Source organism: Oryzias melastigma, linkage group LG17 (assembly GCF_002922805.2).
Source record: "Oryzias melastigma strain HK-1 linkage group LG17, ASM292280v2, whole genome shotgun sequence".
Lineage (NCBI taxonomy): Eukaryota > Metazoa > Chordata > Actinopteri > Beloniformes > Adrianichthyidae > Oryzias > Oryzias melastigma.
Window position 1 is genome coordinate 9,293,566 of NC_050528.1, and position 18,225 is coordinate 9,311,790.

General features: G+C 38.9%; 1 protein-coding gene across 4 annotated transcripts in view; it reads right to left on the bottom strand.

The window, feature by feature from the left end:
* The window catches only part of pbx1a (pre-B-cell leukemia homeobox 1a), a 73,929-nt gene extending 56,037 nt beyond the window's left edge, over positions 1 to 17,892 (bottom strand). For 2 of the 4 annotated variants that reach the window (XM_024273766.2, XM_024273764.2), the window contains exons 1-3: positions 17,705 to 17,890; positions 15,350 to 15,813; positions 14,797 to 14,870 (exon numbers count right to left, since the gene is read on the bottom strand). In XM_024273766.2, coding sequence (XP_024129534.1) covers positions 14,797 to 14,870; positions 15,350 to 15,534 — 259 coding nt within the window. In that variant the 5' untranslated portion in view covers positions 15,535 to 15,813; positions 17,705 to 17,890. Of the gene's footprint in view, positions 1 to 14,796; positions 14,871 to 15,349; positions 15,814 to 15,953; positions 15,980 to 17,704 lie in introns of those variants that run through there. The other 2 variants (XM_024273762.2, XM_024273763.1) reach the window with 2 other exon arrangements.
* Between the last annotated feature and the right edge of the window lie 333 nt (positions 17,893 to 18,225).

Sequence of the window (18,225 nt, forward strand, 5' to 3'; positions counted from 1 at the left end):
CGTTTCAAAAACTGCTATTTTGTTGCTGACAGTCCTAATGCACTATGATGGCATACCAACAACTGACTGCAGACCTTCAAAAACCCCATTTATGCCGCACTTTGTAGGTTGGATGGAGTGCAATCAGACCTTTTCAACATTGTGATTACCGCGTACTGGCACAGTAATCTCTGGCTGAGGAATTGGCTGGCTAATGGCAGTTTCACAACAGCCATCTATAGGGACCTTGCAGACAGGTAAAGTGGTAGTTGCAAGATATTGAAATGGCCAGTGCCGGTAGGGATGAAAAGCCTTTAAAATGCATTACAGATCCTTTTTTTTTTTCTTTCTCACCAAGGCGGCAGCAGCAGCAACAGCAGCAGAAGAGAGTGTAAGATGAGCAGCTTTATCTTTGCAGTGGCTTAAAACATCAAACACCTCGCTTTTCCCTCGCAGCCACTGAAGCTTGATTTTAGAGCTGGAACAGAAAGTGACTGAGAGCCAAGAAAAAAAAAAAAAAAAAGCTCTCGGAGAAGAGCTTAAAAATCCTCCCTGAAACGGTGTCCCAAGACCTTTCAAAAGCTCATTTCCCTTTATCTACCCATGACATTTTTCATGGCGTACTCTCTGGCAAACTATCCAAATCATAAATCCAATTCAAGCTTATTACAGGAGAACTTTTAAAGCTACCCTTCATTAATGTTAATGGGTTTTTTTAGTGGTGGCCAGTGATGGTTAGGACTACATGGCTGCTTTCCCAAGCTTGTTTAACAGGCAGCAGACAGAGATGGATGCTTCTTGCAGTCTGATAGGCTCTCGGAGCCATCTATCACCTGGGAGGACCCACCCACAAAGCCAGCGTTCCATAACAAAAGAGCGGGCCGGAAAGTTCCTGATTGACAGCTTTATGCGTGTGGTGACTAGTCAGACAGCGGAGAGGAGACACGGTATGTGTTTCTGGCCTTTGTGATGGCCCCTCTCTCCCAGAAAATGAGTTGTGAAGAACAGAAAAAAATAACGAGAGAGTGCGGGAATCAATCAATATGCCGACACGTGAGACAAATGAGAGAATCAAACGCACAGGCACCAAAAAAAAAAAAAAAACCCACAACATCCCTGATGGTGCTGAGGAGGTAAAACTAAAAAGGCTAATCAGGCAAATGAAGCTGCCCAGGTACCATAAAGTGGGAATGAAGAGCAGTGTTAAGGCATAAACAGTTATTATCACAAAGATTATTACCCTTACACCTCCAGACTCACTAATTAGCACAATAAACAGCCATACTGTAAAATGTATGGGCAGAGCACGCTATAAAACCTGCTCCAACATGTAGATACTGCAGATTGAGTCACCCAGCCTGCAGCCACTAAGATAAAAAACATTCAAATCTGTGATAACATGAAGTGCGGGGCTTCTGTCATATGTGTAATGTTTTTTTTTCCAGTCAGACTGTGAATATATGTTTGAAATACAGACAAAAAGCGAGAAGGAGAGGGAGGAGGTGTTCAGAAAAGACACACTAAATTTGGACAGTAAGTAGTATCACCCCGTCGGCGCGGTACACCGCACATTCGCAACGCCCCATTTAACCGCGCACGGCGTTTCCCTCTACTGCCTCCATTTGCATACTTCAGCGGGGCCCTGACGGATGAAGACGGATGGGGCAAAATCAACCTCACTGAAACAACTGTTTTATCAAGGTTAAACTATCCAAGAAGCTCTTAACCCCCGTGCCTTTATCACACTACAGCTCTTCCAATATCAATCTATCAATATGATCTTATCGGAGGGCGGGGTGGGTGAAGACGATCTTCGTAAACTCAAGTAATAGGAGCATAAAGGAATTTTATGTCTTCAGGGGAGGAGACTGTTAAACGTGGTGCTGAAGGACATGTCCAATAAAGCAGGCTGCAAGGTGGTGCCAGCGCAGGAAATAAAAAATAATAGAAGGAGGAGAGACGGCTGCCTCAAGGAGTAGGTTGCTGGTTCAACTCTTTGTTAAATTACATAAACACCAAACATGTGTGAAGATTTGTACACACCAAGCTGAGCAACTGGCGTTTGAGCGACCGCTTTCAATGAAAAGTTTGTAGGTACACACTGGCCGCATCAAGTCACGTTCGTGGCCACGTTCAATGAAAATACAAATTCGTCCCTTCTTCCCTTCCCTTCTGTTTAAGTGTAAGTGTGTCCAGGGAATGTATTTTTTAAATCCGACCCTCCAAACAGAGGGATATAAAGTCCTCCCCTGCAGGGGTAAATCGAGCCATGGGTGGCTCTGAAACACAGAAGTTTACATTTAAATGTAAGTAAAGACTTTTTGTTATAGCATTAACTTTTTAAAGTAATAAAACCGCTGTTGTTATGTATATTCAAGCGGTGGAAGCTCCACACTAACGCTAGCAACCGGTGATTATTGGTGACGTCATCGAGGAAAGTGATGTCCGAAGTATGACACTAGTTTTTCATAACTCTCCATTTGGAGGGCCAAATGAAGGGGAAGGGAGAAGGGAAGAATTCAGATTGGGCTTGACTGAGTGCATCAAGAATTCAAGAAACTGCGTACAGTGCGTTCTTGAACGCACAACACAACACATACTTAGCATTACGTGTTCAAGAACGCACTTTTAGCATATGGCGTTCACACTAGATTATTTCAAAGTGGTGCAAATCTCATGAATCTTGTTCCAGGCTTTTTCTTTCACATCTCTATTATGACACATGAAAGACTTGGTGTCATATAAGTCTATCCAGGTACAAACTGCAATTGTTAATTTCTCCTTCGTGATTGATTTTCAAATGATTGAAATCCTAGTATCTGATTGGTCAAAGTTCAACTGGATTAACCTTCAGTTGAAACTTTTGTTTTGAACCACGGTGCCTGAAAATGGACTCAAAATCTTGTGTAGCCACTAGAGCTGCCACAAAGATTATTTTAATAGTCAACTAATCCCTGATTATTTTTTACGGTTATTGGACTAATCGGGTCATGCAAAATGGATATAAAGCACACATCTTAACCATCATTAGCTTTAAACTAACTAAAAAGTTGATATATAGCATTACCTAAGATAACGCTTGCGTGAATTCTGTAAGATGAAATTGATGGCTGAAGATGCTAGTGCTGATAGCAGAAGATGCTGAAATTGATACCTAAAATCGCTGAAGCTGAAAGACAGCTAAAATATTAGTTAAATGCCAAAATAGGATAAAAAAACAAAAAAAGCCTAAATTAGCCAAAACAGCTAGCATGTAGCTGAAATATTAGCTAAATTCCAAATTAGCCTAAAAAACTGAAAAAATCCAAACATTAGCCAAAATAGTTAGCCTGTAGTTGAAATATTAGCTATACTTCAAATTAGCCTAAAACCTGAAAAAATCCAAAATTAGCCAAAATTGCAAGTATAGAGCTGAAATATTAGCAAAACTCCAAATTAGCCTAAAAAACTGAAAAAATCCTACATTAGCCAAAATAGCTAGCATGCAGCTAAAATATTAGCTTTTCTCCAAAATAACCAAAAAAACCTTAATAAATGCCAAAACAGTTAAAAAAGCTAGCAAAATACCATTATAACTTTCAACTTTACTACACTTTGACTCAATATAATATAAAGTAACGACTAATCGGCTATTAAATTAGTCGACGGCTATTTTAATGGTCGATTAGTCATCGATTAGTCAACTAATCGATGACTAATCGACCATTAAATTAGTCGATGACTATTTTAATGGTCGATTAGTCGTTGATTAGTTGACTAATCGAAGCAGCCACACGTGAACGCTGAAGACCAAAACACGTATACGTGCACTTATATAAACTTTTCTTTGGAAGCAGTCGCTTGAACTCCCGAGCCCGGTGTGAACGCAGCATTAGAGCTGCCTGATTATGAAACTTTTCCTAAACACCAAAGATCCCCAGGAGAGCTCTCCGTTCCAGGGAAGCTGGATGGATGGTTTCTTCATTTCCTTTGCTTTTCTTCTGCAAAGTAACACACACGCACGTCTTGAAGTAATACTCGCTCATGTGCTTCATGTAAAACGACAGTTCTCGTCCTGCGAGGTTAAACTCGCCTCCCTATTTTGGGAACAATGATATGTAGCCGTTTTTGAACAGAGGCCGTTTGTGTTCCTCAGATAACCACATGCTTGTCTTTATGTGCAGACATGCACACATAAAGTGATTTCCTGGGGAATTTCCGTCAACAGCAGACACTTCACAGACGAAAAGACAATCAAAGACGAAAACGCCAATAATAAATAAAGTGAAGAGAGCCGCTTCCTGCAGCATCCTTTCCTGGAAATAAGGTATTTTTATCTCGATGTAACACACACAGCACGGCTAAAACAAGAAGTAATACAACACACCTTTTCCTGTGAATTAGCCAGATGTAAAATGAGAGTTTTGCTGTTGCTAAACTGACTGGTGTGTATTTCTTACATGGCAACAGCAAAACCACTTGAAGCTGCTGGAAGAAAAAACAACGTAAATCACAATCCAACTCTAAAGCTACGTCTGCTTCTATTCAACTCTTCTTTTACGAGACATTGCTGCTGATGTAATTACAAACCCATACACAAAAAGTGCAAATTGCTGACAGCACACACACACAAGCCCACGTGAGTCCACAAATCATAAGAGCAAACTACCTCCCCTTCTTACTTTTGATCTTTGAAGGGTAAAAACGCCGTTAGGAGTGGCTTGGTAATAAATGAACAGAAGTATATAATTTGCTGATTATGCTCAAGTAGAAAAAGAAAATGACAGCAATTAACATAATTTCAGTAGGAGTTAACTGTCCAGAACTAACATCGCCAAAGGCAAGCTGGCAGACAGAAGGCACAGAGGAAATCCGCCGCTTTCCCTCCTTGGGTCGAGATGCAGACTTCTGCAGAACTGGGAAGCAGCGAGGAGGCAGCGCCGGGTTATCAATCCTTGTTGCTTTTGCAGGAAGAATTATTTACAGCAATATAACTGAGTTGTAGCTAGATTTTACATCAAAAATAAAGAGCCAGTCTTCCAAAAAATTGCATTTATAGCACCAAATGTCAGCTATTTCAAAATACTTTCAATACGAGTGTAACGATTCAACTTAATTGAACTCGTATCATAATTAGTGGTTAACGATACGATTCACAGTCGATTTTGGTTTCCGATTCACTGACCTAAAATCAATCCAGGACATCTAAAATTCAACTAGTGGAACTCAGAGATAAATACTTGGACACTGAAGCTCCTGAAGACTTCTTGCAAACAAGTAAACAACAATTAAATCTATTCCAATTTTAGATTCATAAAGCTTTTGTTTTTCCACATAAAAATAATACAAAATGAACATTATTAGAGCATTTTACCACACTGTATGGTCATATTTTTAGTTAAAATACAGTGTTTCCACACTAATATTGGTTGATCTTTTTTGCTGCCATCACGTGTGCTGCCCGCTGCTGTGATGGCGCTTGGCTGTTTTTAAGTCGAAGTAAAATAATCCTACCCTACCTAAACCCAAAAGGTATTTTCCAATTTATAATTGATTTATTTTATTTTAAAATGGTTTAGGTTTATTTGTTTTCCACCTTTCCTCAGACAGATCAATCTGGTTGGATCGTAGGAGTAAAAATCGATATATCAATTAAGTTGATTAAGTGTTACACCCTTAAATGTCAATTATGTCCAAATGGTGTTATCCAGTTTTAATACAATCAGTTTATTTTATTTTTTATTATGATGGTATAGGTCAATTTAATTAACAATATACCTCAGAAAGATCGATTTATTTGGATTGTAGGTATAGAAATCGATTTTACGATTAAGTCAATAAATCACTACAGCCTTAAATTTGAATTATTTCCAAATGATGGTGTTTTTCAATTTCAATTGAATCAATTTATTTTATTATGAAATGATTACATAATGGTATAGGTCAGTTTGATTACTAACTTACCTCAGACAGATCAATTTTGTTGGATTGTAGGAATAAACATCGATATATCGATTAAGTCGATTAATCGTTAAACCCCTACATTTCAATTATTTCCAAAAATGTAATACAATCAAATATTTTTTTAAACGATTTTCTAATGGCATAGATCAATTTGACAACTAACTTGCCATGGAAAGATCGATCTGGTTGGATTGTAAAAATAAAAATCGATTAATCGATTAAGTCGATTAATCGTTACAGCCCTAATATTCAGTTATTTCCAAACGCTTTTCTTTCCAATTTCATTACAATCAATTTATTATATTATTTTGAAACAATATTATAACGGTATAGGTGAAGTTTATTAACAACTTGCCTCAGACATATTGATCTGGTTGGATCGTAGGAATAAAAAAAATCGATTAATCGATTAATCGTTACACCCCTAAATTTCAATGATTTCCAAATGGTGTTTTCCAGTTTTAATACAACCAAACTGTTTTTTATAAACAATTTTACAATGGTATAGGTCAATTTGATTACTAATTTGATTAAGACAAAAATATCTGGTTGGATCACAGGAATAAAATCGATTAAGTCGATTAATCGCTACACTCTTAAATCTTAGTTATTTCAAAATGGCGTTTTCCAACTTTTATTGCAATCGATTTATTTTATTTTGATCAATCAGGTTAGATCACGGGAAATAAAAACTAAGTCGATTAATCGTTACACCCCTAAATTTAAAATTGAAAAATGTAAAAGTAGAAATGACATTTATATTCCATTAGCTTTCTATTAATAGTTTATCGTAAAAGTGATTGTTTTTGACGCCACAAGTAGCAGACTTGAGTGTGCTTTTCTGCTCATCTTAACATTGCCAGGCAACCGGACCCAGCGTCGACCTCTGCTAACAGTCATGCTCTCACCCTAGTGTGCTAAACGCTACCTGTGGTGTCACATCTGCCCCAGAAAGGGATCCAAAACCGCAATCCACCCCCCCTCTTGTTGCGTCTCTAAGGGCTCAATGGAATTAGCAGCAACCATCCCAAGAGACACTCTGGCTTTTTTTTCCCCTGTTGGTGCCCTCCAACAGCCTCTCTGCCACTGAAATAGCAGACACCACTCACAGGGCGAAAATAGCCAGCATGAGACTGTTTGATTTTAGAGCCGCAAAACAAGTCTTTGTGTGGCTAAATTTATCATCGCTCTCTATACTGCAGCGTTTGTGTCTTTCTTTACAGTTCAATATCCCCTCTCCCCTTTTTCTGCGCGTGTCACTGCTGCTCTTTGTCTGCGCCTTTCCTTCCAGTGAAGGTGCCGAGGTTACCAAGGCTCATCTGTGGCCCCTTTGTCTCTCACGGCAACGGCAAGGTTTATTAACATAAATTAGAATAGCTCACCGAGAGAGTACCCTGTCTCTGTGCGTTACCCACGGCAACCTCTCCTCCACTCAATCCACCTGAGCATGTGTGTGTGTGTGTTTGTGCATGCATTTGTGTGTGATACAAAGAAACTGGGGGATTGGGAGTGAGTAAGGGAACACACTCCCCTGCATCTAAATGTGAAGCGACTCTGAAATGAGGGAGACACATCCACACCCATCTCTCCCCTGTCCTGATTAAAATAAATGGTGCTATCTGCACTGCATGACTCACTACACCATGGCATTACTATCAGTAATTGAAACATCCAATCACTACCGAGCCATCAGCCTTACTGCTCTTCCCCATCTGACTTGGTGTCACCTGATTGAACAGGCGACTGTACGGCACGCGGTACAAGACGTGAGCTTATGCAGAGGAAAGCGGCGGGAAGACAAGGAGATTTTTCCATGACATTTGTGCGCGCACAAAGTGGAGTTAAATGTGTGTGTACCACTTGACATCCTAAGCAGATATCCAGCGAGAGTCGGCGGACTCATTGATTGGTGTTGATTCCATCTGGGCAGCGAGCAGCGACTGACAGAGGATCTAAGCCGCTGCGAAAGGCAACCATTAATCTTGGTCCTGTTTAAGCAGCATGTATTAATTTGTGTCATTTTTACTAAGTCAGCCAGGGAAGAGTGCCTGCAATCTTATGTTTGACTGTTCATCGAAGTCAGGGGGGGTCTTTTGTGCGACCCCAGCGGGCCGCCAACACGCCACTTACATCTTAGTGGCGGGGTGCCAGACAACGCACCTCCATCAAAGCGCCCAGGCCAATCTGAAAGCACCAGTTACTTTTTTTAGACATAAAAAGGCCATAACTCTCCATTCAAACGGTGACAAAAGCCGCCGCCGAGCGCCAATAACCACAAAGACTTTACCTCCATCATAAAAGCCGGAGCCTAAGCAGCAAAATTCAAACATATCCGGACTATAAACATATCAATAATAAGATCTGCAGGTGTTTCGACTCCAAAACCGGCAGGATATATGCCTTTACCAGACGTTTTCTGCGGGGCAATTCAATGAGACCGCGCGAAATCCAATCAAATCCAAACAGCACCAATAAGGAAAACAATGGCGGAGGCAATTGCGGCGGCAATAATGTCACCGGAGCTGTTTTGTAGATGCTAAAAGCTACTCTAGAGACAAACATCTGATAAAAAAGAAACTCCACTCCGCCATAGAGCAAATTTCCTCTCTAAAACAATTTTATATCCGATAAGTGGGAAGGCATTCTTAGTGTAATGGATCTAAATACGATCTCTGTCAGAAAACGAAGATCCCAGTCGTATAAAAGCCCAGAGTTCTGTGTGGCCACTCAGATCTTCAGACTGAAAGTACAGCTGACAGAGTAAACTAGTAAGAATGCATTACCTGCGATAGAGCTAGTGTGAATGCTTTTTGCTAAAAATTGTCAGTGAAGATGCTGAAGCTTTTCGCTAAAAATGGTGACACAATTTACTTTACTTGCTGAAGGGATTTTAAATTTGCTAAAAGACTGGAAATTTTGCAAAAGAACAATGAAAGAGTTCGGAAGTTGACCTAAATTTCTGAAAAGGTTGTAGTAAAATTGCTTAAAAATCCCTAATAAATGACAATTTTGAAAAAAGTATTTTATGTGTTGCTTAAATATGAGCTAAACTCCAAATTAGCCAAAAAAAAGCTAGCTTGTTGCTTAAATACTAGCTAAACTTCAAAATAGCCAAAAATTTGTCAGTAAACTAAATTAGTCAAAAATGTTAGCATGTTGCTAAAATAGAAGCTAAACTGTAAATTAGCTTAAAAAAACCCAGTAGATAACAAATTAGTCAAAAATGTTAGCATGTTGCTAAAATAGAAGCTAAACTTCAAATTGCCGAAAAAAACTAGCTGAACTCTAACATAGCTAAAAATTTGTCAATAAACTAAATTAGTCAAAAACGTTAGCATGTTGCTAAAATATTAGCTAAACTTCAAATTGGCGTAAAAAACTAGTTAAACTCTTACGTAGCTAAAGATTTGTCAATAAACTAAATTAGTCAAAAATGTTAGCATGTTGCTAGAATAGAAGCTAAACTGTAAATTAGCTATAAAAAAACCTCAGTAGATAACAAATTAGTCAAAAATGTTAGCATGTTGCTAAAAACATGCTAAATTAGCCTAAATAACACCAGTAGTTAACAAATGAGCCAAAAACATTAAACGTTGCTAAAATATTCTTCAGTATTTATTAATTTCCTATGGGGGATATTTTATTCAATATTTCAAAAACTACACCCCCCCCAAAAAAACTCAAAAAATACCAAAAGTACAAAAAGTAATATCATGAATGAGCTGAACATTTTGATACAAAGATTCCAGAACTCGCTGAAAGTGTGATTGAGTTTTATGTGCCAAAAAACGTACGGAAAGGAGCAGGAGAAGCACTATCGAGTGAACGCTTACTAAACATTCACACAATTAACTCACAAGTTAGGTATAAAAAAAAGTATTTGTCCTCTTAATACATTCTTTTAAACGCCAAAATATTTATGTTCAGTGGCGTGACAGAAATGCACACTCAGTTTCCTGGGGAAAAAAAGAGATAAATCACGTCTGCAAAAAGACATTTTAAGCTGTCAAGTAAAAAACAAATGAATATTTTTTAAAAATAACACACCTTTCATGCGCAGACTCACATCGTCACACAGAACATGTCCATTCTACAGCCAGATCTGCTATCACGGCTAATTACTACTCCCACCTCAGATATACGGGGCTGTAATTAGCCTCTTAAAACATGATTAACATGTCTCAATTAAGCCAGTCAACATTTGCATAATATATTAGCTGTCCTAATTGCAAGTGAGTTTACATCGGAGGACAGGGAACTGTAGAAATACTAGCTGTTGCATCTGAAGTGCAGTGAGAAGCAGGTTCTGGGGTTCCCGGGCTATTTTTATATCCTATAATTCAATTTAAAGGCAAAGATAAAGTTACAATCTGCACTTCCTGCAGAAAATATATAAATATCACAGGCTTATTATTATTCACTCGGATGAACGGCTCTAGTAAGAAGAGGAAGAGTTTCCTATAAACACACAAATCAAAGGCCGCTTTAGTCGGGAAAACTTCACCTCACCACTTTTGAAGTTATTTATTTGAAGTTATTTATGAGAGAACAGACACGGGCCTGTTTGGTCTTATTTCCGTGGAAACTAAAACATGGGAGGATAAACTGCTGCTTCTGCACTTCCAAGCAGGGGACAGATATAAAGTCTCCCGGCTCGCACGGGGAAACCAAGGACATAGCCATTAGTTTCAGGACAGCGCCACATCGGAGACTAATGCCTCCATCTGTCACTGGAGATGAGAGGAGAGTAACAAAGAGAGGCAACACTAACCCCTGAACTCATCATGGACGACCATGTCAATTAAATACTGAAAAACAGCAGCATTGGGAGCCATAGTGACCAGTTCATCCACTGCTGATCATCAAGGACCGCCATCATTGTTTAATGTGGATGTTACAGGAAATAGCTATTTGGCAAAAGAACGCCACACCTGTAGGTTTTTGAAAAAACTATTTGGCAGTTTCTTGCTTTTTCAATCTCCTCTTTAAAGCCAAGTAGAGCTGTCACGATTAGTCGACTGATCAACGACTAATCAACTAATAAAATAGTCGACAACTAATTTAATAGCCGACTAGTCGTTACTTTATATTATATGGAGTCGGAGTGTAGTAAAGTTGAAAGTTATAATGGCGTTGTGCTAGCTTTTTAAGGCTATTTTTGAGTTGAGCTAATATTTAAGCTACATGCTAGTAATTTTGGCTAATTTAGGATTTTTTTCAGTTTTTTGGCTAATTTTGATTTCAGCTAATATTTCAGCTACATGCTAGCTATTATGGCTAATTTATACTGTTTTGTTTTTTAGGCTAATTTTGAGTTTAGCTAATATTTCAGCTACATGCTAGCTGTTTTGGCTAACTTAGGCTTTTTTATTTTTAAGGCTAATTTGGCATTTAACTAATATTTTAGCTGGCTTTCAGATTCCACGTTTTCAGCTATCAACTTCAGCATTTTTAGCAATCAACTTTAGCATCTTCGGTTATCGTCACTAGCATCTTCAGCAGCCAAATTCAGCTAACAGCATTAACACGAGCATTATCACAGGTAATGCTATATACCTAGTTGTAAGTTATTTAAAGCTAATGATAGTTAAGATGTGTGTTTTACATCCAGTTTGCTCATGACTCGATTAGTCGACTAATCTGTAAAAAATAATTGGTGATTAGTCGACTATTAAAATGATCGTTTGTGGCAGCACTAACGCCAAAGGATTCACATTTAAATATTTTTAAAAATGTTCTTAAAAACTTCACTCCAATCATCTTTTATGGCATCCTGATCACATATACAACCACTGTAATGAATTCTGCCCATCTGGGTGGGCTAGCTTCAGGGGCGGAGCTACAATTTTGGTCAATGTGCCAAAATTTAACAAATTTTTGAGTCAATATTAGCATAACTATAAACCCACATAGGGCTGCCACAAATTATTATTTTAATAGTTGACTAATCACCGATTATTTTTACGATTAGTCGACTAATCGGTCGAAAGACGATAGCTTATTGAACCTTTAATAAATGATTCAGCTTCTTTCCTTCAATAGTTTCTAACATTGCAACAGGATTGAATCAAATGAGGTCGGCATCTAAAACAAAACAAACTATTTTCAACAAAAGATAAAGTTTTGGTCTCACCGTCTCAAATGTAAGAAAAGGGCATTTTGTGATGCTGAGATAAAATTTAAAAATAAGTAAATGACTAATCGACTATTAAATTATTTCAATGATCGATTAGTCGTTGAATAGTCGACTAATCCTTAATATTTGCTTCTTTAAGCTTCTATAGGAACTGCTGTTTTAATATTAATAACAATCATAAAATTGTTTCTGTTCTTCTGACCCCTCATATAAAACATTATAGCTCCGCCCCTAAATATTAGCTTAAATTGGAAGAGGTTCTCATAGTTAATTATGATTATGTAGTTTTTAGCAAAAAAAATCTAATTTTTGTCGTTTCCTTGGACATATTTTCTGCAGAGCAGCATTAGAAATTTGTTTATAAATTGAAGGCGGGATTATTGGAAAGGAGCTATCCCGCCCCTCTTCCTCTCCCCGTTGCTTAGAGCTCAGAGTAAGCATTTTTGACGCTCTTTTTCAAAGTGGATTTTTCTGATTTTTAAGGATTTGAATTAAAAAAAAAGCTAATTTGAGTTTAATTTTCCTAACAAATGTCTTCCATCAGCAAAAAAATGCCCCAAACACATTTTTTTTATCAAAGTGAGTGCTGAAATATTCAAGAAAATGCATTTATTACGGTGTGCTTTTGCACTAAATCTTTAAGGTTTGCCGGTTTAGACGAAACGGGAAGTCGGTTACAGCAGAAGATTTTCTCAGCAGGAGTGGTGAAGTGTCTGGAGGGAATTCTAGTTAGCAGGATGGACTGATTCAGCAGGTCTCCAGCTTTGATAAGTTCAAGCGTTGTAATGCATTATCCATCTGATTACATTAGTCATGCAGGAGCTCTCCATCTGACCCAATCCTGCATGGAAGTAATGTGAGGCTGCTGACACAGGGAGGCCTGACTAAACAGTCCCAAGCTTACAGATAGAGGGAGGAGAGGAGGTGGAGGGAGAGTAGGCCATGAAATTTGACACCCAGAAACACTGACTTGGTGTCTGGCTTCCCTTACTTAGTCAACCTGTACGTGCCAGCTTCCCTCGCCATTATGGTTCCACGCAAACAAAGACGCTCCCCGGTCGGATGTGAGGCAGGAAAGCAACATTCAAAGTGTGGCAGGAACTCCGCGAACAATGATGGCAGCTTAAAAGAGAGACGAAACCTTTCGCTGGTAACACAAGCCGTTGGTTTTCGCAGTATGTGAACCTGAGCTTGTTTAAACTTGCTAAATACTCCAGCGCCGTGACATGGGAACGACCCCGGCACAAAAAAAAACAGGCAGCGGGGTGGTGTGGGGTCATCAGTTAAGGCCTGCTCTGTCCGCTATTGGCATGTGCCTTGTTTGTCAGCTGCCTGCCAATGGACACCTCACTGCGGCAATGACCCATATTGCTGCTGTCAACACTCACACCACTGATATACCAAGAACAAGAGGTGCTCGCATGTGAATAACCACATGCAGCCAATGCTAAGTGAGGTTTAAATAAAAAACGCTTTTTTTTTTCCTTCAAATTCGAATCCTCCTTGCACCTTTCCTCAGACACATTCTGACTGCAACAATGTAAAAAGCAAGGAGAAGCGGATGCTTTATAAAGAATACAAAAAAGTCCTGACGAATTACAGGCTGTACTCCTCTCGCATACACCGCACTCAGCACATTTGGCTGTAAATGCCATGGTGAAGGTTTGAGTCATTTTCTCTGTCACTGCAGTGAAAGGATTTTCAGTCTCGTCTGCACAAACCCTCCTGAGCAAAAGATGAGCCGCAGCTCTTCACACACAGACAGGAGAAGAAGATTCTTTCTTTTTATTTAGATATATATATCTAAAAAAAACTCCCTTTTAAACGTGCTTTGGGAGTTGACTGATTTAAGGCTTAAAAAAAAAAAAGAATAACAGAGAAAAAAGGCAAGCTGCGGTGAAACATGTTAATTTCCAAACTTGGTACTGAACAGAGGGGAGGACAATTTGCAGACTGAGGGGAGCCTCTTTCTTGTCAGAGGCTCTCTGTAATCCTGGTTGCCAAAAACGGTGGGAAGAGAGGAGAGGCAGGGGGGAAAAGCCAGGAAAAGGTCCAAGTCACTTTGTTCTTCTTTTTGGAAACGAACTCTGGTTGAACCCAAGGAGACGCCAGACAGTTTACAAAGGACCCCGCATTACTCTTTCACTTTTCCAAGCACTGCAATTTAGAACCAGGGCCCCAACCTACTGCAGCTTCCTGTACTCGGGCTGTGAAAATCTCAAGTGTCTACAAGTCCTGTTTTCGGCCAAAACCTTTTCCAGAGTCTGACTCATGCGAAGGAAATGTCAGGGAAAAACAATTCCTGTTATATTAAAGGTAACGATATCGCCTCGTGTTTATCCGTAGCCATTTCAGAAGGCTGAGACGAGACGAGACAGCAGACAAAGTGGCAAGGCTCTCTCAATAACCGCACAGACAGCTCCAATGTTCTCAGATAAAGCAATATTGGATATTTTTTCTTTTTGGTTTTATTTCCTCCCTTGAAAAGCAGCAATCTGCCACAGCCCTCAGAGAATATTCACAGACTTTCATCACATGAGCCATGCTTCTTTTGATCGGCTGTCAAGTCGGTAGAATTCAGTTTTTTCCTGATTTTGACCCAAACGTAAACAGAAAATCCTTCCGACCTGCATCAGCATGCAAAAGAGCTCATCCAATGGGTGTAAAAAAAACACATTTACCTGCAGCAGCTTTAAAATAATAATAACAACAACACTGCCACTAGAGCAAAAACTCACCTGTCTTCTCCTTAATTTCACACAACACGTTGAAGAGAGCAGGTTTCATTCTGTGGCAGTTGAGTGCATGTTTCCTACAAGGACACAAATGTTCCCAATTAAACACATATATATTAGAAAATAAGCAAATAAAAGCAAATTGAATTTGAATTAAAAATGACATTTTAGTTATCTTTACGCACGAAATCTTTGGAAAAGTTGCGCAAAAATGTAATAAATTCACATTACTGTTGCTGCTAAAGAGGAGGACCTGCATGGTTTGATTGTGGCAGAGGATTTTCAACAAAGCAAAAGACTCCCAGTGGAAGAAGAAGAAGTGAGGTACCAAAAAAAAAAAAAAAGCTCCGCATCCGAAACAGGTCGTTTCCTCCATCTGCGCAAATTACGCGCAAATTCTTGGTTCCAAATCAAAGTGTGAACACTAAAGTTGCTTCAGATCTAAAATTAGAAGCGTGTCAAGTTTTTTTTAAAGATGTGTTTTTACGCGCACTTCAGAGGGCGTTCATTTCTGGTCATCTCATCCAAAAACACACATCCAAGTGTTGATCCTCACCTCGCCTGCGCCTCGTCTAAGCTTTGGTCTGTGATGGTCATGATCTGCTGTAATATGTCTCCGATGTCCTGCTTTCTCCCCTCTCCGTCCGTCCCCGCCGTGCCATCCTGCATATGCTGCGCCAGGCCGGGGTGTCCGGCCATGCCTACCCCGTGAGAGTGCATCAGTCGCGGCTGCTCGTCCATCCTTGAACACGGTCCCAGCTGCCGCCCCTCCAACTTTTAGATTTTGATATCAAGAGGAAGAAGAAGAAGAAGAAGCGAAAATATCCTCGGAAATTCCTCCGGTTCCCTCGCGTCTGTCTCAGCCCCGACACTCCTCCTTTTTTCCTTGGTAAGCTTTTCTGGATTTGGGAGGAGGGACACCGACAGCCCCTCTCTATCTCTCTCGGTCTTTCTCCCCGCCAGTTGAGATGAAATCTGAGCTGAATCGCTGCTTTCGGCTCTGGCCACTCCTGTGCCGTACTGTAGGGGAAGAAGAAAAACAGGATTGAACATTAAAGGCTCCTAATCTGATTAAAAGTGGAGCGCGCAGAGCTCCTCTTATGAAACCTCCGACACACTCAGGCTGGACGTGCCAAAAACGCGCTCAAGACGCAACTTGCCTGGGAAGGATTTGGACACGAAGTAGCCACCAACTGTTATTGTTTCGCTTATGTCTGGTAACTGACTCATAATCAGAGTATGGATGGAAAAAAAAAGCCTCCGCCCCTAAAGCCACGATTGGAGAAGGAGGCGCGCGCAAGTCCCACCTCGATCCTCTCCCCAAACGTCAATCATCCTCCTGGGGAAGGTGGGACATAGTAATAAACATTAAGAGATGTGACCGGACCGGGTGGCAATGCAGTGATGGATAGAGAGTGAATATGTAGCCTAATAAATAATTGTGAGTGGCAGTGGAGCTCTGACCCAACAGGACAGCGTGGCGCAGCGGAAAAGACACTCTGTCAGCCGCTCTATATATTTTCCTGCTGAATATTTACATCCGTGTAATCAGTCAAAGCAATCATAAATCCGGAGGAATTTATTGAAACACGCAGCAGTTTGTGGAGAGAAATTCATACGTCTGAGCTGATGGAGGTTCATGACGCCATGGCAACAAATTCCAACAATTCATCTATCTATCTGTATATCTATGTGAATATCGATGATATCGCGATAATTGGTAAAAATCGTATCTAATAATTAACAATATACACCCCCTATCTACCTCCAAAGGGACGTCTCACCAAAGGATGATGAATATAATATAACATTTTATAGCCTCTTCAAACAAAAATAAAAGATCAATACTTGGTGAAAACCTATCTAGAGTCAATCACAGGACTAAATATTGCGATATATCGGAATATCGATATTTTGGAACACCCCTACTAACCAACTGACCATCCGATCATCTGACCGTCTCCAATTAATCTACTTAATTGATCAACGATCGAACCAGATCGATCTGTCTGAGGCAAGTTATCAACTGAATTGATCTCATTATCCAATTGTTTATTTTATTTTATTTTATTTTATTTTATTTTATTTACACATTTAAACTACAGTGGGAGGATTGACTCCTAGAAATGGAACATCATTTTCAAAACGGTTCTCCATTTCAAGAAATAATAATCACAAATGACAGAGTAGGAACCAAACAAAGTAGTACAAACACAGATTAAGAAACACACACAAACTCACACACATGGAAGCACAACATTACCCAACATCACATTTCAGAAATATTTACAAAGAAAAAATGCAAAAAACAAAAACTGAACTGAAAATACACAAACCGCAGACAATTAATGAAAGCTAAAGTAGAGACAATAGGAAATTGACAACATATTCTGAACTTAAAAACAAACACAAGTGTGTTTGAGATCAATTAAAAGAACTTTCTTTAATAGTGACAAAGAGGATTTTGGTATAGATGAAGGAAGATTGTTACAGTCGTTGAAGCATTTTTCCCGGATTATTAATTAAATAAATCGACTATACTCAATATTGAAAAATATATATTAAAAGGTTTATTTTTTCATAACGTCAAGTCACAGTGGAAACACTTTAAAATTTTACAAAGGCTTGTGTCTATACAGTGTGGTAGTATATTCTAGTAATATTCAGTTGTGTTATTTTGATGTGGAAAAACAACAGTGGACTGAACTTTATGAAACTAAAATGTGAATTAATTTGTCATTAATACTCTTGTTATCATAACCTTTGCTTTTAGCGAGATATTAATCTTGTTATTGATAAATATGTAGAAGAAAATCAGAGAAGTGAAGGTTTCAAGTACTTTTCATTCATTCTGAAACCCAAAAAAACGCGTACACACACGCACGTACCCACACATACACTGCTCAAATACCTGTAAATACATGAAGTCCATTCGTTTCTCCTTCGTAAAAGTCTCTTTATTTTCTTTTAGTTTTAGAAGTCTCAGTCTCAATAACGACGTGTTGTTCATCATTGGTCGTCCATTCATTATTACTTCAAGTTTTGAATAAAATTCCAACCGTGAATCATTTTTTTATCCGCCATTTTTGCAGTCTGTCAAAGCAAAATAAAATCCGGCTCTGATTGAATAAACTTTATTAGTAACAAATAAAGAACAAACGCAAACTCACGAGCGCCCTCTCTGTTGAGACAGTGCTACTGCATGTCTTTTCAGTGCTGTTATGTCACATTTGAACACAAAATGAACAATATTGTGAAATTTGTAGGTAAATGTGAAAAATATTAAATACTAAATGAAAATCAATAAAATTGGGCACATTTTTTAAATAAAATATTAGATTTAGACCTTTATATGCTGGAACCAATATTGACTATAAATCGTATCAGCAACCAAAATATTGCAATTGATCAAATGAAAAAATAATAGTTTAT